The 24,730-nt window shown below is 31.9% G+C and overlaps 1 protein-coding gene across 2 annotated transcripts in view; it reads right to left on the reverse strand.

The window, feature by feature from the left end:
• Nucleotides 1–9,375: 9,375 nt before the first annotated feature.
• LOC139521704 (E3 ubiquitin-protein ligase RNF123-like) overlaps nt 9,376–24,730 on the reverse strand; it is a 46,295-nt gene continuing 30,940 nt past the window's right edge. For both annotated transcript variants that reach the window (XM_071315244.1, XM_071315254.1), the window contains exons 25-36: nt 24,370–24,547; nt 23,437–23,511; nt 21,588–21,675; nt 19,710–19,797; nt 19,347–19,437; nt 18,414–18,553; nt 16,535–16,723; nt 13,883–13,958; nt 13,484–13,568; nt 12,708–12,805; nt 11,775–11,863; nt 9,376–10,843 (exon numbers count right to left, since the gene is read on the reverse strand). In XM_071315244.1, the coding sequence (XP_071171345.1) occupies nt 10,622–10,843; nt 11,775–11,863; nt 12,708–12,805; nt 13,484–13,568; nt 13,883–13,958; nt 16,535–16,723; nt 18,414–18,553; nt 19,347–19,437; nt 19,710–19,797; nt 21,588–21,675; nt 23,437–23,511; nt 24,370–24,547 (1,419 nt within the window). In that variant the 3' untranslated portion in view covers nt 9,376–10,621. The remainder of the gene's footprint in view (nt 10,844–11,774; nt 11,864–12,707; nt 12,806–13,483; nt 13,569–13,882; nt 13,959–16,534; nt 16,724–18,413; nt 18,554–19,346; nt 19,438–19,709; nt 19,798–21,587; nt 21,676–23,436; nt 23,512–24,369; nt 24,548–24,730) is intronic.

Consider the following 24,730-nt stretch of genomic DNA (forward strand, 5'->3'; position numbering starts at 1 on the left):
GTATGTAGATTCTTAATTTTTGGTCCCGTTTTCAAATTGGTTTACATTAACGTCCAAAGGGTCCAAAATTAAACTAAGTTTGATTTTAACAAAAATTAAATTCTTGGGCTTATTTGATATGCTTTATCTAAATATGTACTTTGATTTTTGATTATGGGCCCAGTTTTCAAGTTGGTCCAAATCAGGATTCCATATCAAGTATTGTGCAATAGCAAGAAATTTTCAATTGCACAGTATTGCACAATAGCAAGAAATATCTAATTGCACAATATTGTGCAATAGCAATTAATTTTCAATTGGAGTTATCTTTCTTTGTATAGAATAGTAGTTGATAATATATGTTGGAAATTTACCAGACATGACTATGATGTCATTTTCTATTTTTATTTGCCAATAACTTTATGTAAATAACTTCATTGGAAATTTGCCAATATAGAATGTTGCTGATGAAGCTTTTTTTCCTTATCTTATCTAAAATGTTTTTAGATAATGTATGTTGGACATTTGCCAGACATGACTATGATGTCATTTTCTATTTTTATTTGCCAATAACTTTATGTAAATAACTTCATTGGAAATTTGCCAATATAAAATGTTGCTGATGAAGTTTTTTTTATTGTTTTATACAATAAACAATGTATATTCCCTTTTACTACCAACCAATCTTTACCATTCAGTGATAACAAGCACTTTATTTTACATTTTAATATCTTATGATGTATTTAAAAGAGTAGTTATTGTTGCAAACTCCATTAGAAATTTGAATTGATATCAGTTTTGGAAAAAGGGAAACGGGGATGTGAAAAAAAGGGGGGGTTTAAATTTTTCTCATTTCAGATTTCATAAATAAAAAGAAAATTTCTTCAAACATTTTTTTGAGAGGATTAATATTCAACAGCATAGTGAATTGCTCAAAGGCAAAAAAAAAAACTTTTAAGTTCATTAGACCACATTCATTCTGTGTCAGAAACCTATGCTGTGTCAACTATTTAATTTTAGATTTAAAAAGTTTGAAGAAATCTTTAATTGATTTGTAAAATCTTGACATTTGTTTTGTGTAAAAAAAAAACATAATGTCAAAAATTTGATCACAATCCAAATTCAGAGCTGTATCACGCTTGAATGTTTTGTCCATACTTGCCCCAACTGTTCAGGGTTCGACCTCTGTGGTCGTATAAAGCTGCGCCCTGCGGAGCACCTGGTTTATAATTAATTTAAACAAAATCATGAAGCGCCTTTTCTATGGAAGTCTATGTATAAGGCAATTCATGATTTTTATTTTTATTTAATAAAAGTATGAAATATATTTTTAGTATTGTTTGAAAATATTTTTTTCGTGATTCTTTTTCTGATTATGATCAGCATTGATTGGTTGTATGCTAGCGTGTTCCATTGATTCTAGTACGGTAGGTCGTGGGTTCGAACCCCGGTAGATCAAACCAATGACTTGAAAATTGGTAGAAAAATGTGTCCAGGTAGGTTGACATGTTTTCCAGCGGAATGTTTACAGGTAACTTGTGATCACTTGTGACATTCGGCGTTTTGCATTTGCGCCGATCTGCATTTCATTTGCGCCGATTTTTTCTTTCATTTGCGCCGATTTTTATTACAGGTAAGTTATATGTGAATGTTATTTTTTATTACAGGTAAGTTATATGTGAATGTTATTTTTATTACAGGTAAGTTATATGTGAATGTTATTTTTTTATCTATCATTTACAGGTAAGTTATATGTGAATGTTATTTTTTTATTTATCATTTACAGGTAAGTTATATGTGAATTTTATTTTTTTATTTATCATTATAGACATCTTCCGTTAGCCAGTTATGAATTGTCAATCATAGCATTTGTTGTCCCTAGGCCTGCTCACAATGGGGAGGGGGGAGTAGGATTAAGAGCAGGATAAGTCATTTCAAAAGCACTTTGTACATATACTTTAAAATCAAGAAGTAAAAACCTGAGATAAAAGCCCTCTGTTTATACTAAAATGATGAATAAAAAATCTGTTTGCAACATTCAAATCCATAAAAACTGAATACATCAAAATCATAAATCTGTTCTTGCCGAGTATTTATAGGCAGCACATCTAATATGTTTCTTTCTTGTGACTTCGTCTCTTCTATATTTGTCGTAAAAGAGGGACGAAAGATACCAGAGGGACAGTCAAACTCATAAATCGAAATAAACTGACAACGCCATGGCTAAAAATGAAAAAAAGACAAACATTAGTACACATGACACAACATAGAAAACTAAAGAATAAGCAACAGGAACACCACCAAAAAAATAGGGGTAATCTCAGGTGCTCCGGAAGGATTGTCAATAACGAAGTCTATCTTTTCTTTCTCTGGCTTAGTGGGGGCATTTCTAGAGTTCTCATTTGAACATACGTGACGGCCTGGATAACCTCAATAAAATCATTATAATAATGCTAGCATCTGGTTATTTGTTAATTTCTTTGTAGATGACCATTCTGATACAGAAAAAACAACTCCAGACATATCTTCCCCTATTCAAAGTGAACCAGATCCAGAAATAAGTGAAACAACAGAGCCGAGTCCTAGTAAAAAGTCCACTCCAATGTCAGTTAGTAGCCAAAAGGGGCTTGATCCAGCTATATTTCTTATTGAAAACCAACATAGTACAGATGTTCAAAAATTGGCAATGCTAAAAGATGCTGACAAAATATCTAAAGTTTATCCTAAAAAAGGAGGGAGACGATATCTGCCATCTTGGGAGTCCCAGTTTCCATGTATAAAGGTATTCCTGTACGGAAGATTCTACGCACTGCAAGTACTGTGTTGTTTTTATGATGAAGGCGGACTTTTTAACAGTAAAGGTTTAACGGACTGGAAAAATGCAGTGGGTAATAAAAGATCAACTTTAAAATCACATGACGACTCCGTTGATCATAAGAATGCAGTTGCGAAGGATAAAAACTTTATCTCTGTATGCGATGACAAGAAACCTAGTATATGTTCATCATTAAGCAAAGCATATGAAGAAAAGGTCAAGAGAAATCCATAATTGAGGTGATACTCGTATTAGGGCAGAGGAACATCGCATTAAGGTGAAATTGGGATAAAATAGCTCACAAGGAAGACGGAAACTTTCAATTTTTCATCAATTGGAAATCGAACTTTGATACGGTTTTAAAAAATCATCTCGAAACAGCACACAATTCTATGAACTACCTATCATCACAGATTCAGAGCGAATTGATACAATGCTGTGAACTTGAAATAAGAGAACGAATTGTGCAAAAATGTAAAGCATCAGGCTTTTATTCTATAATGGCCGATGAAACTACGGATGTTTCCGTGACAGAGCAACTATCGCTTTGTATCAGATACGTTGATAGTGACACTTGTGAGGTACGAGAGGTTTTTTAGGATTTGTTGAACCTTAGAAAGCTAACGCTGAACATATTTCTAATGCAATTGTTAGCAACCTAGAAAAATGGGGACTACCATTCCAGAAACTGCGTGGACAAGGGTACGATGGACATGTACCAGGTGTATAACAGTGCATACGTGAACCAAGTCCAGATGCACCTTTCGTTCACTGCAAGTCGCACAACCTTAACCTTGTGGTGATGCAAAGTTGCAAGGATGTGCGCCTGATACGGAATTTGATGTCATCAGTCGGCCAAATGACATGGTTCCTGTGTGCATCCCATAAGCGTAAAACCATTCTAAACTCATTTATATTACAGGCAATACAAAATTAGTAGATGATATGCTTGAAAGTTAACAAAATGAGGAAGAAGATGTCGACATAAAACTTTTGAAAAAGGGAACAGATGTTTCGGTGAAGCGTTAATGCGAAACAAGGTGGACAGCAAGAATAGACACGGTTTCGTCACTTGCAAACTACAAATCTGTTCATGCTGCTCTGACTAAAATTGAAAATGTACGCACAAGTGATGTTAGGACAAATGCAAGCGGTTATCGGTGCTACCTGGAAGACCCCGAATGCATTGTTGCCGTGTTAGTGGCCCAATTTGTCTTGAGCATTCATAAGCCACTAACATTGTTCCTTCAAAAGACTAACTGCAACATGGTGGATGTTTTTGAGGAATCAAAAATTCTTCTGGAATTATTGGAAAAAGAGGACAGAGGAAATTTTTTCAGAACTTTTCAGGCGAGGTACTGTCATAGCAGATGCTATTGAAATAGACTTAATACCACGCAGGCGATTTGGGCGTCACGTTCATAGGGAGAACGCAGCAACTGCCTCTACTGCAGATCATTATTGGCGAATTAATTTATTTTCCCCATTTTTGGATCACGTCATAAGTGAAATGCAACGCCGGTTTCCTGATGAGGTAAAAAATCAAATGTTAGGATATCACCATATTTCCAAAATGTAGGCAAGTTAACATCGGAATTAATTGAACCCCCTTTTTAAGCAATTCCGGACATAACTTACATGGAAGAGTTAACATGTGAACTTGAAAGGTGGATAAGAAAGACAGTAGCAATGCTAGATTGAGGAAGCCTCCAGACAGCAAATAAGCTAGCTAACAAAGACTTATACCCAAATGTTTTCATAATATTACAAGTACTTTGAACTCTGCCTGTCACATCAGTCTGTTGTGAGAGATCGTTTTTTAAGTTTAATGCGTTTGAAAACCTGGGAACGGGCTACAATAGGTGGTGACAGGCTTTGTGGGCTTGCCATGCTCCATGTGCATAGGAATGATACAGTTGATAAAGAACGTGTGTTGAAGCTTTACGATAGTACAGGTCACAGGAGAAACGGAAAGTTTTGGTTGACCCAACAGGGATTAACTTTAATATTGGAACATGTTTTGTTACTTACTAGGCTAGCTAATAAAAAAATCCGCATTTCTGTTATATCTTTTTTTATTATAAATACATTGACTTCTCCCATAGTAATGCTGAAATAAGCTTCTCTCGTTTCAGACACCCGAACCCCCCTAAAAAATCGATGAAGCCTTGGTTTCCTACATGCAGACCTTCATAATTAGCTTCAAATCAATTCAAATGAATACCATGCATTTAAAACAGAATACCACACATAGAATAAGTCCTGATGGTATGGAACGTTTGACCGCAATATTACAAAGATAAAATCGTAAAGGAGGAAAGACGAAGACGACATGCCCATTGTGTTATTAGTAGATGTTAGTGTTGTCAACGGTTAATCGGTTAACCATCGGAATGACCGAATACCAAATACCAAAAACGCTAACCGGATAACCGGGCTTTTTCAATATTAATAGATATAAATTAGGATTGAAATCATCAAATAATTTTGTTCAATTAAACAAATTATCGTCGTGGTAATTAACTTGACAAATTTGTTTAGCATATTGATTGATATTGTTAATCCTAAAAACATCATATTAATTAGAATTTAGACAAGTTGTCTATCAGCTCAGGGCTAGATCTTAAGAAAACATACTATAATTAGTATATTACATGTTTTTTAAACATTAAATCAGTTATCTGATTAAATTTTACGATTTGCTACATTATTTTATTTTTTTCTTCCGACATTGCGTAGACCTACATATGAATGTGCAGTCGTCATCGTGCAAGGCTTTGTCATACTAACTTTAACTGAAATGATAACTCAAAAAATTGGGAATTGCAAATCAACGCGAATGTAATTAATGCATACTTGATGCTACGAGTAACAGGCTTAATTATTTCAAATTGAAACACCACATATTATTCTCTTAGACATCAAGAAAAAATAAAAGATTCATCGCCGTTTTAGACATTTTCAATTCGACAAGTCCAAGAAGGTTTTTTTTCAATCTGAAGTTAGTACAAACGCCATAGCTGATACGGTGTATTGGATTATAAAAAGTCAAACTTCGCCTGCAATCCTCACAGACAAGCGACCTTATAATGCCAATTTCATTTCATCGTATATAAAACGTAAATTTGTAGTGTATTATATAAAATGTATATGTATAAATAAGGACTTCAAAATCAAGTTCAATGATTACCCGAGTAACCGGTTAGTCAAAACTGTACGATTTGACAACACTAGTAGATATTGAAACAGAATTAACATCCGTAACATAAGGCAGAGTAGGATTTATGGGGGTAGGGTGCCCGGACACGACCCCATTTTGGGGAAGATTTAGCTGATTATATAGGGAATAAAGCAGCTCCTCTTGGTCAGTCAGTGGGAACCCCTTTATGACAATTTCTGGGTCTGCAACTGTAAGTGTTAACAAACAATGCCTAGATACGATACAAAAAACAAATGTCAACTGCTGCCAATTGTAACCCAAATATCCATTGGATACAAAATTCTAATAGGACATGCAACCTATTAGATAATCAAAACTATGCGAGTTTTTTTGTTTACAGCAAAAGACATTGAGTGTGTAAGTACAGGTAATATATTTCATCTTAGGTGAAACCGGAGGTCATTAAAAGGTTACCTATACTACTCCTTTCTACAGACAGATAGATTGATTATATGTCGGACTTGTCTACTCTTAAAGGATAGTAGTATATCTAATCTAATAATGACTTCACGGTGCAGCTAGCAAGCAAGCTCACCAAAGATATAACCCTTTCTCGAAGAGAAAAAAATCACAAAACAACCGGATTTGAAGTCTATTGCTCGAGAGTAAAACATGTTAAGCACACGCTCAATGCTGTTTCCATATGCTAACAATGCGGTACAGTAAGTTTGTTTATAAAACAATTATATAATTGAATAAATACAAACTTTTATGTTAAAACTATATCATATATTTGTTAAATACCTACAACCTTTGTGAGTTGAATGATAAGTAGTTTCAAAGCATATGTCATCTTTAAGTCCATTTCTGGTATGTCGTTTGTTCTTGTAACAGTTCAGTGTTTCTGTTGTTCCGTTGTTTTCCTCTTATATCTGATTTGTTCCCCTAGGTTTTAGTTTGTTACCCAGATTTGTTTTTCGCTTAATCAACTTAATTATGACTATTGAACAGTGATTTAATACTGTTGCCTTTAACAAGGGCACTAAATAAGGCTAGGGTTATTCTCAAAGTATGTTTTCTGACCAATGAAATAGGTACCAAATCGTTATCAACCTTTGTCCCTTATAATAATGTGGCAGTTGGCAAATGGTATGTCAAGATTATCTTAAATCTATACCACTGCCGCAATTGACAAATATCGGTCATTACAAAATTCTAATAAGCTTTTTAGTGACAAGCAATGAACAATGTAAGACCACTTCAGATATGTTGTCTTTGTCACAAAATAAAATCCTACTGTTTCCTTTGTTTGACATCATAGATGCTCTGCAGGCCCAACAACACTTCTGAGTTATAAATGAAATGTAAAAGAGAGATAAAACCGTTTATGAACCAATTTATTACGTTGCATTTGACTCTATTTTTGTGCAGCGGATATCAACATTATTTTAGAATTATTTTGGTCCTCATACTCCACAACTTAATATTTTATTTGGCCTTAAACATTTTTTATTCGAGCGCCACTGATGAGTCTTTTGTAAACGAAACTGGCGTCATACATACAAAATTATAAGCTTGGTATCTTTGCTAGAGTATTTTTTACCACCGACTAGCATACAACTGTCAATGGCGGTTTTCTCCACTAGGATATCACAAGCCCAGTGGTCAGTACTTCTATTTTCATATGAATTATCATTTAAATGGTCATATTTATAAATAACTATTAACAATTATTAAATTTTTAATAAAAGAAACACAAATGATTCCTTATCCCAGGAATATATTTTACTTTATCTGTAACGGTTCAGTTTTTGGTTATCAATGCTAGTCAACTTGATTTCAAATTCTTCTAGCATCATTGATCAAGTCTCTTGTAGGTGAGACGCCCTTCTGGAGTTCAAAATTATAGCCGGGTATTTTTGATGAGATGATTTCCATTTACAAAAAAAAAGCACAAGTGTACAAATGTAAGATAGCTTTGCAATTTTTGAGATTACTGGGCAGTTACAACAAGAAAGTAGACTATTGTACATTTGTCAACTTATTCATGTTTAATATAACTGTATGCATACCAGTCTCTTCATAAAAAGAATGTTTATGAGGTTTAACCCAAAAACATTCTTTCTGACCAATAAATATGTATATTCCAGTATTAAAAATACCAAGTTTTTATATAACACAAGCATCGTTTTATAGTCTAATAATTACCATGTTCATGAAGTACTATGTTAAGCATCAAGTACAATTCTCTTTGAGTTAAAATATTTGGAATTTGTAGGATTGATTGTCTATTTATGGGTGAAGATACCAGTGGAACAGAATATCATACATAATACATATGTATATCAAACAACCTTATGTTCTGTTATCAATAATAATTGATTTTTCATTTTGTTTATTATCAATAACATCCTTTAGCATCATTGTATGGGTATATTAAGATTGAGTATAATAAAAAAAAATATCCCATTAAATAAAACAGATAATAAGTTTGATGCCAACATCAAAACAGCTGTTATCTGTCACATCTTGTCAAGAATCAACTGGCAGAAAGTCGTCATTTTTAATAAATATATCAAATTAATATATAAATGGATCTGTCAATGTAGTATTCACACATTTATCCATACTATTACAGAAAAAGACTTATTCAATTAAAATTGTTTGACCAAAGTGTTTTTTTACTTGGTATCATTATTTGGATTTTTTAAACAAAGAAGAGATAGGAGATTCCCTTTTTTAGATGTTTAATGTATTAATATGGTGATCATATCAAATTTATGACACGAGTACAATGAACTGTACCAGAAAATGCATTACAATGTATAGCCTGTCTACATGAAGTTTTGTATATCCCCCTTCTTCGTTTGTCTGGACTATTTTAATCTACTTTGTATCCTCAACTCATACAATTATGGGCCTATTCCAATCTATTTTGTTTACCTTTGTTCCTATTGACAATGAATCTCCTATTACAGCTTTTGATTTAAAAGACGAGTTGTTAGTTTCTGTGTCATTTTGGTCTCTTATGGAGAGTTGTCTAATTGGCAATCATACCGCATCTTCTTTTTTATATTTTCAGATTTTTCATTTGTTAGATATTTGTTCACAATATGTATTCAAACAAAGAGACCACTTCAGGAACATTAACAGTAACAATTTTACTCTTCAACATAACACTTGTTTGGCTTTCTAACTATTTTGATCTGCTGATGAGTTTTATATAGATGAAATGCTTACGTCTGGCATATCAAATTATAAGCCTGGTACCTTTGATAACTGTTTACTGCACTAGATGAGCATTTCAACAATTTATGTCTCTTCGTTGATGAACAATGCCAAAATATTTGAAAATCCACTTTATCATTATCTATACCAATAATGATAACGTTAAAAGTGGAAATGAAAACATAATAAGGAAAGCAGTCAATTCACATTTTATTACATTCTTAAATTTATCATAAACTTCAAAGTTGAAATTCAGCTGACTAACAAACAGAAATCAGATTTCTTTCCATCTATTTTGTCCTCAACCTTTCAAATTTATATCATAAAAAAATGTACAAAATGACGAAGAGTACAAAAATATATATGTGTAAATATGGCCTTTATCATGTTACCCATATACACATTATCAACTATTACATATAATATTGTTAACTACTAATATAATTTATCACAGTCATTTCTCTGTAACAGAAGGTATCACACACACATAACACTTTTTGTTTACCAGTGAAAAAACAGTCTTCTCAAAGAATCAATTAATCCATAAGCTGATCTAAATATTTGAAGGAAACTTTCTTTGAATGTGTGCCATAATACATTCAAAAAGAAACATTCCATTTGGCAAATCACTTAATGGTATTATTGATGATAATGATTATAAATAAAACAACCCTGGTTATGACTAGATAATTTTACAATATATATTCACTTTAGAGAAAAAGGTTTTATGAAATCACTATCAATATTATCTTAATGGAAAAAGTGTTTGTGTATGACAAATAAGAAAACAGTTTAAAAAGCTTGCACTTGGACCAAAACAGAAATCTCCAGACAAACTGGCAAAAAATTGGTGCCATAATGAACTAAATTTTCTACATCTGGATGTTACATTGTATTAAAATTGAGATTTATGTAATACCACGTGACAGGAATGGGACAAACAGGTATGGCTGCTCAATCATTAGAGTGGCAACCAAAATGCTCATTAAATAAAATTTTAGACAACTGAAACAGTGAAATACCTTGGCTTAAACACAGTGGGTTTCTGAGATATACATCTTTATGTGGCATTTAATCATTATCTCTCAATAATGAAAAAAAGTCAAAATAGTAATATCTCACTTGATATTATCTTCAGCTAGAAGACAGAATCAGAGAGGAAACACTATTATGAGACTTCATTCAACTATTACATTCAAAAATAAGTGAACCCATATTTTTTACCCTCAAAGCAAATGGTTTTGAAATAATTTGGTAAAGAGTACATGAGTTCCTAGTTGGACCAGTAAAAAATGGCTGATTAATTGAAATACTTCTCATTAGATAATTTCACAAGGATAACTATAAAATAAATAGATAAATAAATTTATATTAAGTTTCAACATAAATAATTGACTTCATAAGTATCAAACAAGAAAATCTATTTGTAAACATCATTTTCACGATTTTCCTGATTTTACTGATTTTACCGATTTTGTTAGTATTGAAGCACCTGTTAAGTCTGTGACATCTGTAATGGCTGTTTTACAAAAGAAACACTCTTTCTTGCTCATCATTTGGTGACTTATACAGTTCCTACAAGACTGGTGCCCACATGGAACAAACATGACAGACATCTGATCTGAGTAACAAATTGTACACAAGTCATCTTCTTTCACATGCTGCAATATATGACAAATAAATTACAATTATTATATAGATCCATATAAATGTTTCATTCTTATGAGAATAATTTGAAACAAGTATGTGTCCATAGTACACGGATGCCCAACTATCACTATCATTTTACATGTTCACTGGACTGTGAAATTGGGGTCAATACTTTAATTTGGCATTAAAATTAGAAAGATCATATCAAAGTTAACATGTGTACTGAGTTTCAAATTGATTGGACTTCAACTTCATCAAAAACTACCTTGACCAAAAACTTTAACCTGAGCTTCACACTATCTTTTTCTTGGTTCAGTGGACCATGAAAGTGGGGTCAATACTTTAATTTGACATTAAAATTAGAAAGATCATATCATAGATAACATGTGTACTGAGTTTCAAATTGATTGGACTTCAACTTCATCAAAAACTACCTCGACCAAAAACTTAACCTGAAGCGGGTTGAACGAACGGACGAACGAACGAACGGACAGACGAACGGAGGCACAGACCAGAAAACATAATGCCCCTCTACTATCATAGGTGGGGCATAAAAAAATTGTCCATTCATTTGTAACCATCAACATAGATAAGAGTTGAATTTTTGTTACTTCAGTTATTTTACAAGAGTATAAATTTTGGAAATGGTTTGCTGAGTGTGTCTAGGTATATTATTTCTTCTTTGATTAAACACTTAATTCCTTCTAATATAAACAGTCTGCATCAAAAGATTTTTTACCAAAAAATATGTGATAACAAAAATATACTTTTAAAGATGTTTAACAAGATTTGAAATTACAGCACAAAAAACAATCTAATATAAAAGTGACCTATTTTAATCTTGTTTATAAGTCATTGATCTTTAAAGGACACGTGTCGAAAGTTATGTAAATTATCTGGCATAAATTAAAAACCAGGATGAATCAAATACAATATACATACATGTTGAGTGAATTCTGTATTTTCATTCAATTTCAAATATTTTGTAAGCTCTTCCACATCTGTTTTTTCTTCTGGCAAGATATCTTGATCTGTATATAAATGGATAGAGAGTTAATCTTTACATTCAAATACATTCAACAAACTGTGGATTCATTTATTTTTCATTGGTAACAATTTTCATGAATTGAGGAAAACTTGCAAAGTCTGCATTCATTCCTTTAAAAAATTTGTAATAAGTTGAATATTTACCAACGAAATCCACAAAAATTAGCACCCAACAAATATTAATGAATCCACAGTATTAACAATTTTAATTATATTTCTTTGAAAATGTTTATGTTGTTATGGTGAAGGCTTTAAATGTGCAATGAACAATCATAAAAAGTCATAAATGTTACACATGTAAATATCACTCAAGGTTGTAATAAAAACTAACTGTTTCGCAGATTGTACCATTTGTACTAATTTTTTTTCTCATTATAAATGGTTGCCTTTTGACAAAACGGACAGACTTTTTTAATCTCAATCCATTAGCTTAGAATCAGAATTACCACTCCAGGTTGAGTTTTATATATTGTTGTTATCCATTAATGTTCTTACTTAGAATGTTATTCCAGTACAAAGCTGTGCATCTTCATATCTCATTGATATGTTTAGTCCTGAATGTTTTATTTGCTTGACATTAAGCTGCTGTCAATCAATTAATCAATCAATCAATCAATCAATCAATCAACCAATCAATCAATCAATCAATCCTATTTCAAAAGATTCTTTTGTTCATTATTAAAGGCTGTGACCTTGTGATCTATAGTTGCCTATGCCCACATCATTTGGATCCTGTTGGAAATTGTGTCATTGCCATTCAAACATTATCTCCATATCTTTATATTAAAAGTGTTTTTTTGGTTTGATTTAGTATGTCACCTAACTTACCATTTTTTGTATCTGATGTTAATTTCCCTACCAGGTATTCTAGAGATTGTACTTTAAATCCAGGATCTGATATCAGGTATCTCAGTACTGATTGCTTGCTGTAATAAGTAAACTTTATTAATAAACTGTAATTAATAAGATCAGGCTAACCTGTACCTGTTCCTAAACAAGAAGACCTGTCTTAAATGTAACTACTCTTTGGCAAACTGTTAAATAAGTGGGCACAACAAGTAGTTTGTTTGTACACTTTCACAAAATTTAAAAAATATAAAAAAAAAATACCACCAAGCAGTGCGCAAGAAGTTAGATAAGTATTTAATTTGAATATAATGCCAACAGATCAGCATCTTTCCCTACAAATATTCAGTAATGTTTTATCAAATTTCTTTAATAATGTAAATAAAATTGAGAATGGAAATGGAGAATGTGTCAAAGCAACAACAACCCGACCATAGAGCAGACAACAGCCAAAGGCCACCAATGGGTCTTCAATGTAGCGAGAAACTTATCACCCGAAGGCGTCCTTCAGCTGGCCCCTAAACAAATATGCATACTAGTTCATTGATAATGGACGTTCTTCTAAACTCCAAATTATACACAAGATTCTAAAATTAAAAATCATACCAGACTAACAAAGGTCAGAGGCTCCTTACTTGGGACAGGCGCAAAATTGCGGCGGGGTTAAACATGTTTTTTGAGACCTCAACCCTCCCCCTATACTCTATTTTTATTTTTTTCTAAACAAATAAATTACAAGTATGACTATGAAAGAATACCTTTCAGAACTGGATTTAATGACTAACTGTATAAGTATACCAATCATTGCTCCAGCTATAGGGAAGTAGGAAACATTTGGCAACCCTGAAATTAAAACATCCATAATATCTTTGTAATGATTCAAAAAGAATTCTTTTGGTTTATGCATATAAGTCAACGTTAATGCAGATTTTATAATATATTCAAAATAAAACATTTGAAAGATAAACTGTAAAAAAAATATTGTCAATGACTCTGACCATTAACTGTTGAAATGATGACAAACAATCAAAAGAAATGTTGCATGTCATTTTGCATCTTATATTATCAATACTATAAAAAGTCCCTTCTATAAATAGGTAATAAAACCTTTTACACAGAGTTTATTGGACCCATATCAACTTTTAATCTGATCCTACCTTGAATAAATAATGAAACAACACCTTCAAATATTCCATTCCTAGCTGTTATTCTGTTTAATATTTGACATAACACCTGTAAAAATATACCATAACTTTAAACAAATTCCACAGACCAAATGGGTTTTTTAATCAAATAGACTAATTTAACATGAAAAACAATTCTAAAATGGATAAGGATAGCCTCATACTCAAAACTGAGCAACTTCACTGTGCTTAAACGGCTGTGGGTAACTTAAGTTACCCACAGCCCAAGATGGCGGACTCTAAACTCGTTGATATTTAATTCATACAAAATGTACCTTTTGCGACGTTTTTCATGCAGAATGTAAAATTTTATAGGATTATTGAATAAAGAAATGACTAACAATTACCATAAATTTGTTACTATAGAGTTCACTAAAGCGCAAGGTCAACTTTAAAAAATGCATAAGATGTCCGTAACTTTTTGATCGAAACTAAGCAGACTGTCCGTAACTTTATTTTTAGATGTGGGTAACTTTTGATTTAAAATTTTAAGAATTATAATTTCAACAATTAGAAGACAATTAACATCATATTTGTAACCTTCGCGGCCGTTTATACTACTCATTCACCACCAACTGTGATTTTATTAACGCATCATACTTACACCACGGAAGTTTTATGTGGGGTTTGTGGTACTCCATCCTGGTTATGGTTTGAACTTTTATTTACTGATGTGCGTCTCATCGACGTTTTTCGCTTGTCAGACCAAGGCGTTTCCATACTCCTTAATGTTTTGAGTTTAATTATATGTTTGCGGTTTACCTTCACCTCTGTTTCTTTCTATGTGTATTTTGATGAATACTCTTTGACGCGGCTCGGTATTTATACATCCCACCAGTTAGTTATAGTGTTATGATTTTTTTAATATGTTTCCTAGTATGTTTTTTTTTCTCTCTTTGTATGTTATCAGGGGTTGTTAGACTATATTAAATTACCCTGTTGTCTTACGTAGTTATTTATATTTTTATATACTATGTCGAATTGTTACACTATGTTGACTGCTCTTTTCCTTTTATTGTCACTGACTTTTACCTATTGTGTCTTTTAGTTTTATTCAGTTTAATGAGATTTAATGCAACTTGCATATAAATGAAATATGCAGCTAGCTGTAAAACTAGGTTTATTCATTTATACAAAATGTCCTTTTTTTAAGTTTTCCCATTTACTGTAAATCTTGGCCAGGGTGCCGCAATATCACCGTGCGCAACGTCCCAGTGTGTCCAGATTGACACCCCTTTTATTTTACTGTCAATGCTGATGGGATTTGTTTTTGTGGGGATGAGAGAAAAGTGTTTTTGGCTTTTTCAAAAAGACGGGAAAAGTTTGTGCACTTAAGTCTCGTATAGTCTATCCACTGCATGCCTGGGCAATTTGGGTTCCCCTCCAAAATCCCGGATTCACGCTACCCTTGTCGTTGCTGACAGAAAATTAGTAAGTGTATAATGCTACATGTACGTGCAAAAAATACTTGTGTAGTCTACTTGTTCAAAAATAAAAGCGAACAATGATGTTTCAACAGTTTATCTGCTATGATCGGAAACAACCCTCCGAACTATGCGATTCGGGTATCCCGACGTATACAAAATGAGACCTGAGTTTTGCGGATTTATCGTGATTTTTTTTCATATTTTTCCCAATTTTGTCTTCCATCGATACAATGAATTATATCATACTAGACATCTACTTCGTTTTGTGAATATGTATTCGATGCAATCTCTATCATCAGTTTAAACATTACATCCGCGTATGTCGATTCTTTGAAAGTTACGGACATCTCTATTGATATGATGAAAAAAGTTACAGACAAGTTGTTTTGAAGTTACGGACAGCCTAAGTGTTTTTTAAAATCGTGCTGTGATCGTTTATTTTGTAGAATTTAATCACCTTTCCAGTTTAGGGGTTTCCCTAAACGATTAATACAACTTTTAAATTCAGTTGTTTAATTGATGCATTCGTGGTATTGTTATTCTATAGAAGAGAAGTATCTAACCGACGCAAGGCGGCTCCACCTTGGGCTGTGGGTAACTTAAGTTACCCACAGCCGTTTAAGCACAGTGAACTTAATACATATTAAAACAATGGTTTATATTTTTTATATAAAACAGATAGTATTAATACAATGAATAATGAAACCTTTATATGCACCGAGTGTGATAGTTCTTAATAGAATGTGTGTCTTCTATGTGAGAAGCACCTTGTTTGTATCACTAAATAATAAAAGCAGAACTATCCATATTTTCAAAACAACAAGGATGAAAGACAAAAAACATGACTTTCTGTTGCTAGCAACTGCTGACAATGTTTTTTTTAAATATGTTAATAATAAAAATGATTAGAAAATGTGACAAAAATTCTTCTCTAATTTGTTTTTGTTTTTTTGTTATTATTATAACAAAGAAAAGTAGCACGCCAGCCCCTATAAGATAACTATAAAAGAAATGATAATGCAAAAAAAAATATGTTTATTGATAGGTAACAACTTTAAATAGCCCATATACTTTACCATTTGTTTGATTCATGTACAGTCTGGGACCATAAACCTTACCCCAATAATACCTCAAACCACATGACATTAATCAATACAACAACTTTAACAGTAAAGATTAGTATAAGATTGGTACATACTTGTATTAGTCTTTTCAGGAGAAGTTCTGATGATGACAAGGCAGGGTCTAAGAAAACTTCAGGCACTTTGGTGACAATCATTTCTATAATTCTCATCAAACATACAGCTATTTCAAAACAGGTAGCACAAATCTTTAGCTGTCTACTTTCCAGTATAACTAACTCAGGAGATGTCACTTTCTGTTGAATCTGAAAAACAGAATGTTCATTTTGTATTATGTTCAAACAGAGGTCAATGACAATGACTTGAGGAATAAAGAATATTAAGATCTTTAATATTATTATAGCTACACTATTTTAGATAAAACTAATTCATTTGTAAATTCATTTTTTTTTTCTTTTTGGGGAGGATAATAAAAACCAGATGCTCCGCAGGGCACAGCTTGAAAGCTTGGATTGTGATTAAATAGTTGACACAGAATAGGTTTCTGACACTGAATGAATGTGGTCTAAAAACTTAAAAAATTTAAATTGGACATTTACCAGTCCTATTATGGTCCAATATCCAAAATCTAAATACATGGTTCCAATGTATATTCAGCTTTCAAAGAACCCAAAGAATTCAACTTTTGATGACATCAAATAAAGTTCAATTTTGGACCCTTTAGAACTCAATGTGGACCAATTTGATTAAAGGGGCCCAAATATCAAAAATCTAAATACATGGATAGATTCAGCATATAAAAGAACCCCATATTATGAGGGGGGATAGGACCTTTATTGGGACTCCGGGATCGGGTGTTTTTAAGCTCAGGATTTCGGGATTGACCCGTTCGGGATCCAGGAATTCTTTTTTTCGGATTTCGGGATGCCGGGATTTACTTTATTTAATTTCGGGATCTCGGGATTTCGTGTTTTTAAGCCCGGGATTTCGGGATCAGTACCTCTCCTATCCCCCCTCTATTATCAATTTTTGTTGAAATCAAACAAAGTTTAATTTGGACCCCAATTTGGACAAACTTGAAAACAGGTTCCGTAATCAAAAATCTTAGTACATGTTTAGATTCAGCATATCAAAGAACCCCAAGCATCCAATTTTTGTTATAATCAAACTTAGTTTAATTTGGGACCCTTTTAAAAATAGGACAAAAAATTAAGAATCTAAATACAAGGTTAGATTCCGCATATCAAAGAACACCAATAATTTAATTTTGGATGAAATCAAACAAAGTTTAATTTTGGACCCTTTTGGCCTCTAATTCCAAAACTACCAAAATCAATCCCAACCTTCCTTTTGTGGTCATAAACCCTGTGTTTAAATTTCATAGATTTCTATTTACTTACTAAAGTTATGGTGTGAAAACCATGAAAAATGCTTATTTGTGCCCCTTTTTGACCCCTAATTCCTAAACTGTTGCAACCAAAACCCCCAAAATCAATCCCAACCTATCTTTAGGTGTTATCAACCTTGTGTTATAATTTTATTGATTTCCATTTACTAATACTAAAGTTATTATCCGGAAATCATCAGACTTCCGACGACGCTGAGGACAACGACGCAGACAACAATGATACCAATATACGACATTTTTTTTTATAATTTTTGCGGTCGTATAAAAAGATAAACTTAAAAACTACTAGATTGTATTTCATGTGTTATTGTTTGATGTCTTGATAGGTTAAAAATTTTCGCAATAAATGTTGCAAAATTGTTACAAAATATAAACAACTTTGTCACTCAATCCTTTAAGTGAACCTGATATATTTTTTCTCCAACAATACTTGACAAAGACCCTTTAAGTCAAAATATTAGACGGTCATTTTCTTTTGTTGTTTTGTGCATTTTTAGTTGTAGTTTTATCTTTTATGTTGACCTTTCCTATTTAGCGGCTGTACTTATGAGCATTCCTTTATTTTCCTGTAATAAGTAATGTCTTACTTCCTGCATCAGACCTATAAATTCTGAGAATGACCAGTTTAGTTGGTTCAGTATCATATCTAGAAACTTTGTGGATCTTTCACCATCTTGAAGTAACAGTTTTCTTATCAATTCTTGGAACACATAGGATGGCAGTGGTTCTGTAACCAGAATAAATAATTATTGAAGTAAACATTTGACAAGTGTCTACATTTGAAAAATATTCAACTAAGGTTTATCAATTGATTAAAAATCCTATTCTGCCATTTGTATATCATATAACTGATAGTTTATGGAGTGTTCAATGCCAATACAAAAGAAAGTTATTAAAATTTTAAAAACTTTAACCACAAAGTGAATGTAATGTTTCCTGGCAGAAAAACTAAGTCCATTTACAAGTAAAATACAGAAAAATTGGAATTTTATTTTTACAAAATTTACTTCTGGATACTATCTTATGATCCTAAACAAGCTTCTGTTCAGGTTTGGTACAAATCCAGGATAGTTTAAGAAAGTTATTAAAACTTTAAAAACTTTAACCACAGAGTGAATGTAATGTTTCCCTGCAGAAAAACTAAGTCCATTTATAAGTAAAATACGGAAAAAATGGAATTTTATTTTTACACAATTTACTTCTGGATACTATCTTATGAACATAAACAAGCTTCTGTTCAAGTTTGGCAGAATTCCAGGATAGTTCAAGAAAGTTATTAAAATTTCAAAAACTTTAACCACAGAGTGAATATTTGTGGACGCCGGCGCCGACACAGACGACGACAGAATGTAGGATCACTATGTTTCGCTTCTTCGACTAAAGTCGAAGGCTCGACAAAAATGAATGGTTATATATTTTACCTATTTATACATGTAGAAAAATTTAATCAAACTGCTATCCACCACATTCTAAAGTGTAATTTGTCAGAAGAAATGATATAACAAATATATATTATTTACTTTGTAGACTGGCAAATCCAAACTGGGCTGTCTGAACTTTAGAAGGCACCAAGTGAGGTAAATGTGTAAATCTGAACCTAAAGCCACATCCCTGTAACATAACAAATAGTTTATGAAGATTCATCTGAACCTATAACACTGTTAGAAAAATGCATACAGAATCCTTATATATCAATTAAATTGAATGTCAGAACAAAATCTAACAATAAAAGTTTTGTCCATGAAATTTCAATGAACATTTATGTGGTTTACAACAGTATGATTGTATGGATTGTTTTTTGGGGCCAAAAATAATGTTTTTATTTCTCTGATCAAACAGATCCTACATTAATCACAATAATATAATAACATATTTGTACTGACCTTCCATATTCTGACTAGAATCCAATTTGTCTGTGACAGAGATCTGTTCTCATGGGGAGTAATTAAAGCCTCTATCATTTCTTTGGTTCTGAAATATATATTGATTGATGAGAGCTGGTGGATTGTGATTCTTATGTGTTACCTGTACTATTTCATGGCAGAGAAAAAAAATCAAAAATATGCATTCATAGGTTACAATTCACTGCTCTCTTTATCAATAACCTTTTTGTTGTGTATTTCCATGTTCATAGATGAGTACTGGTTTCACACTGTCATATTATTATAACTGGTGAACCGTGATATTGGGCTAAAACCCTAATCTGGCATATAATTTAAACAAATCTTAATATAAGGAACATATGATAAGATAAGATAACTTTATTAGCACTAACGCATTGGCAATAAATGGTTATGGCAACAAATTAAAGACAAACTACAATAACATATATACAATGAAGGAGTGACAGTGGATATTTATGAGAGAAATATATAAAAATAAAAAGAGAGGCATATACATTATTACAGAAATCAATTACCTTTTAATAATGAGTTTCTCACCAACAAGCATTCTTTCAAATAGTTGACAACAATTTTTAATATTGTTGGGGAATTACTATTTAGAATTGATATAAGCAAGTTATATGATAAAGAAGGTAATTTGTTGTTCAATAGAACATTATTTAATTTTTTAATGAGGTTATCTCTCACATAGTTATAGAGGAACATTTCAAAAGAATGTGTAGTTCATCTTCAATGTCTCCATTGTTGCAGCAAAGACATACCCTACTCTGCTTTGGTATTTTTATATATCGCCCTCTTTCAATAGATAAAGTATGAGCTCTTATCCTCAATCTACAAAATGTTGATCTATCACATTTGGATTTGCATTGATCAACATACGAGGGGCTTCTATTTGGTTTATATAGTATATTAAAAAAGTTTAATTTTTTATTTTGATTGATGTCAGTCTCTTGCTTCTGGAAGGTTATATCGTTGATTCTCTCTTGAATGGGTTTTAAATACATTTTAATATCAATAGGATTTAGATCAATGAAATGAAATCCAAGTCTTGAAATAAGATTTTTCATATTTATTATCCAAGAGTTATTTTTTTCAGTTGCTTTATATATTTTTAGGGCAAGTGAATTATTTGACTCAAGTATATGAAGCCAATATTTTATTGCTGAAAATTCTATTCTGGTATATAAAGGCAATCTATTCAGCTCGGCTAAACATGCAGCATTTGATGCTTTACAATGTATTCCTAGAATTTCTTTAATAAATTTATACTGCAAGTGTTCAAAGGAATCTGAATCCCTGTGTTGTTTGCCCCAGACTTCACTACCGTATAGAGCAATAGGCACAACTAGGGAGTCAAATAATATGTCCTCAACTACCTGGCAAACCATTAAACCATTTTTATCTGATACGAACCAGAAAACATAATGCATCCTACTATTGTAGGTGGGGCATAAAAAAAAGTGACACCTAAAGTTTGTTGAAAGGAGTGACTGTGGACCCCAACATTTTACAGATTAAGGGGAAATGTGGTAAAAAACAACTAAAGCTTTTGCCAAACCAGAATTGAAGCATAGAATAGTTTAAGTACAACAATGTATTTGCTTTATTAAGCAAAACTTCAAAGATGAAACAAAATTAATGTACTATTTATTTTTATAAACATGGTACTGTTTATATATGTACAAATGTATACCATGTACATGTATGAGCTTTTTTCTTTTTCAAATATATATCTGAAAGCCTAGAGATCATTAGATGTATAACTTTATGTGTATCAATCTCTTCAAATCAAGCATTTTCGTTGTTTTGATCAGATCAAGGTGATCAATTTCAGAATGTACAATACTTAAAACTTACTTTTCTTCTGGCAGGCTTTCTAGAACTTTGAGTGACTCAGGATAACATATAAAGCAAGCTAAGGCCTGTACCACTTCTTCTCTAACATCTATAAGACATAAAATTACGATACAAATCTAAGTTATAAAAGGAATAACAAATACTGGAACCAATGAACCAGAAGCAATTACAATATACAATGAACCAATGAACCAGAAGCAATTACAATATACAATGAACCAATGAACCAGAACCAATTACAATATACAATGAACCAATGAACCAGAACCAATTACAATATACAATGAACCAATGAAATACAATGAACCAATGAACCAGAAGCAATTACAATATACAATGAACCAATGAACCAGAAGCAATTACAATATACAATGAACCAATGAACCAAAAGCAATTACAATATACAATGAACCAATGAAATACAATGAACCAATGAACCAGAAGCAATTACAATATACAATGAACCAATGAACCAGAAGCAATTACAATATACAATGAACCAATGAAATACAATGAACCAATGAACCAGAAGCAATTACAATATACATTTCTAGTTCACTACATTGTTCACAAAATACAAGTTTGGTTGAATTACATTCAAATATCATAAATATTATGATTTTTGACATGTGGGTTTCCTTTTTTAAATCTCTAGCTTCAAATCTGATAAAAATTGGCAATAACTCCTCCTGTAGAATATCAATCTTTCACAAATTAAAAAGCAGGGCTGTTTCCACCGTGTATCAACAGTACAGCAGATATAGGTACTAACCTAGCGGGCGTGATCGATTTTGAGCACACACAGTAATGAAAATCTTTGTTTTGTTCACATAATATCAATGATTACCTCAATCTAAACATAATTGTTGTTTTAAGAAATGATTTGGTCGTAGATTGATGATAAGAGATGTCTCATTTTTTTCCCAAAACAAGAACAATTACTAAAAACATGTGCAAATACTTGTCAAAGAAGTTGGCACTCATCTCATCCGATATAATTCTATATTCATTACTTATAGAAGGCCACTGTGCTTGTGTAATAAGTAAAGTTGTATCAATAATTGGCATTGAAATCTTTCATGCATATGTTTTTTTCAATATTTTATTCCGAAAAGAAGCGTTGTGTACGGTGTTAAGCTGACCACATAAATCCTTCTGTACGGTGCATAATTAAGTTGCTGTACACCGTACACAAAAACAAAATTAGTTTCATACTTGTTTATTACCCAAAATGTTTCAAGGAATGAGTAATCACAGGTAGGTTTATGATTGGTAACTATTACTTTTGCCCTGTATTAGCTTTCTTTCAGGTAAAACATGTAAATGTCTCGACAATTGTATCGAAATTGAAAGTTGGTGTTGACATTCACAACCATTTGCGCATTTACAAGTTAATTGTTCTTATTAGAATATAAAAGTTGTCTTATAAATAGAAAAAAATCGATGCGAAAATTATTTTGGAGCAGGAATTTCAGATGTTGAGAAATGTACACTGAATGTTGATAAAACAAAACAAAGATTTTCGTTACCATGTCAGTTCAAGATCGATCATGCCCGCTTGGTTAGTACCTATATCCGCTGTACGATGATACAAGGTGGTTCCATAAAAATTTACTTGGGAGACAGGGAAGGTAATTTGAAATCTCAACTATGGATTGGTGTAGAATTCAATGAAAATGTGAGTGATTTGCAAAATTTGCCTCTTTAGGTGGGTACTCCATTTTTTAAAGTGCATTCCTTGGTACCAAGTATTTTTTCTTCATCAGATTATAACTGAAAATTGCAAAACCCTGATAATCACAAGCAAGCATGTCACACTGATAACACATCTCAGGTAAATAAATCTTACCTGGATTTAATATTCGATGATCAGAAAAATGTCTGGTTATAAATAAAGCATAGTTATGGAGGGTTTCGTTGTAATCTGTAGAAGAAAAGAAATGTTAATTTAGATAGTACATTGTATATATATAATAGAAATAAAGGGTTATGGTGAATCAATTAGTAACAATAAATCAGCACACACTTGACAAAACTTAAATAGTTGGAACTGACGTTCTTCATTTCAAAGTTTCAGTGAAGCCTTTAAAAAGGATCAAATGTTCACATCTTAATGCCACTTCAAAGTGGACTTAAGCATCATTGTTGATATACATGCATATGGCATAAACTCAAAATGGTTAGGTTTTATCTATTGTAATGTATCTAAACTTTAAATTTCAAACTGAACACAAATCTGCTTCCTTTAATATAACTACCACTGTCTTTTCTACTGTCTTTGCAGTATTTTGTCAATAAAAATAGTATCGGAATTTTTCAGTGATTGTATTTCACATTTAGTCAGTTCTGAAAAGAAATGAGAACCATTTATAACCTAAAATTGAACCAATAAAAAAGATCATTCAGTTAAACAATAAAAAAAGTTTGAAAGCAATAAATTTTTGTAATGTCCAATAAAAATCCAATAAAACATCATTTTATCTTATATATCAAACAATTTCCATTTTCCAAACTGATAGTTGTGACAACCTTCTGTTCCCTGCATAACTAATTTGATTTCCTTAATGTTATATACATTGAGGTTTGAAATGTGTACACTGTTAACCAATTGATTTTCACAACTTTAGTGAAAAGAAAAATATGTTAAACTGGAATTATTTCTGTATGAATCAATAAACAAAGTTAGAAAATCATGAAATAAATAGTCATGAGGTCAGCTAGAAAGGGCGAAAAATGTATCTGTCAAAATAAGTCAAATTTACAATAGTAAAAATTATCTTACTATCAAGAGATTCAAAAGGCACTGTTGGATGGAAGAAGTTAAACAAGGCATTAAAGGCATTGATAGCAGTCAGTATGTAGTACTCTGGTACATATTGGAACAATAGTTTATAGCCAGCTGCTCTCTTGATTGTCTGTAATACAACCTTTAATAACCATTCTATATCACTACGCTTTGTCTGAAAATAAAAACAGTAAAATTTTACAAATAAGGTCAAAGAAAAAGGAAAATTCAATACTTAAGGAGGCTCGCGGGTATAAGATTTTCAGAAAATAATTAAACATTTATTTTTCATTACAAATTTTATTAATTACCTTAAGTAGTTGTTACTTTATCATTTGGTACAACAATTATTCCAAAA

Source organism: Mytilus edulis, chromosome 1 (genome assembly GCF_963676685.1).
Source record: "Mytilus edulis chromosome 1, xbMytEdul2.2, whole genome shotgun sequence".
NCBI lineage: Eukaryota > Metazoa > Mollusca > Bivalvia > Mytilida > Mytilidae > Mytilus > Mytilus edulis.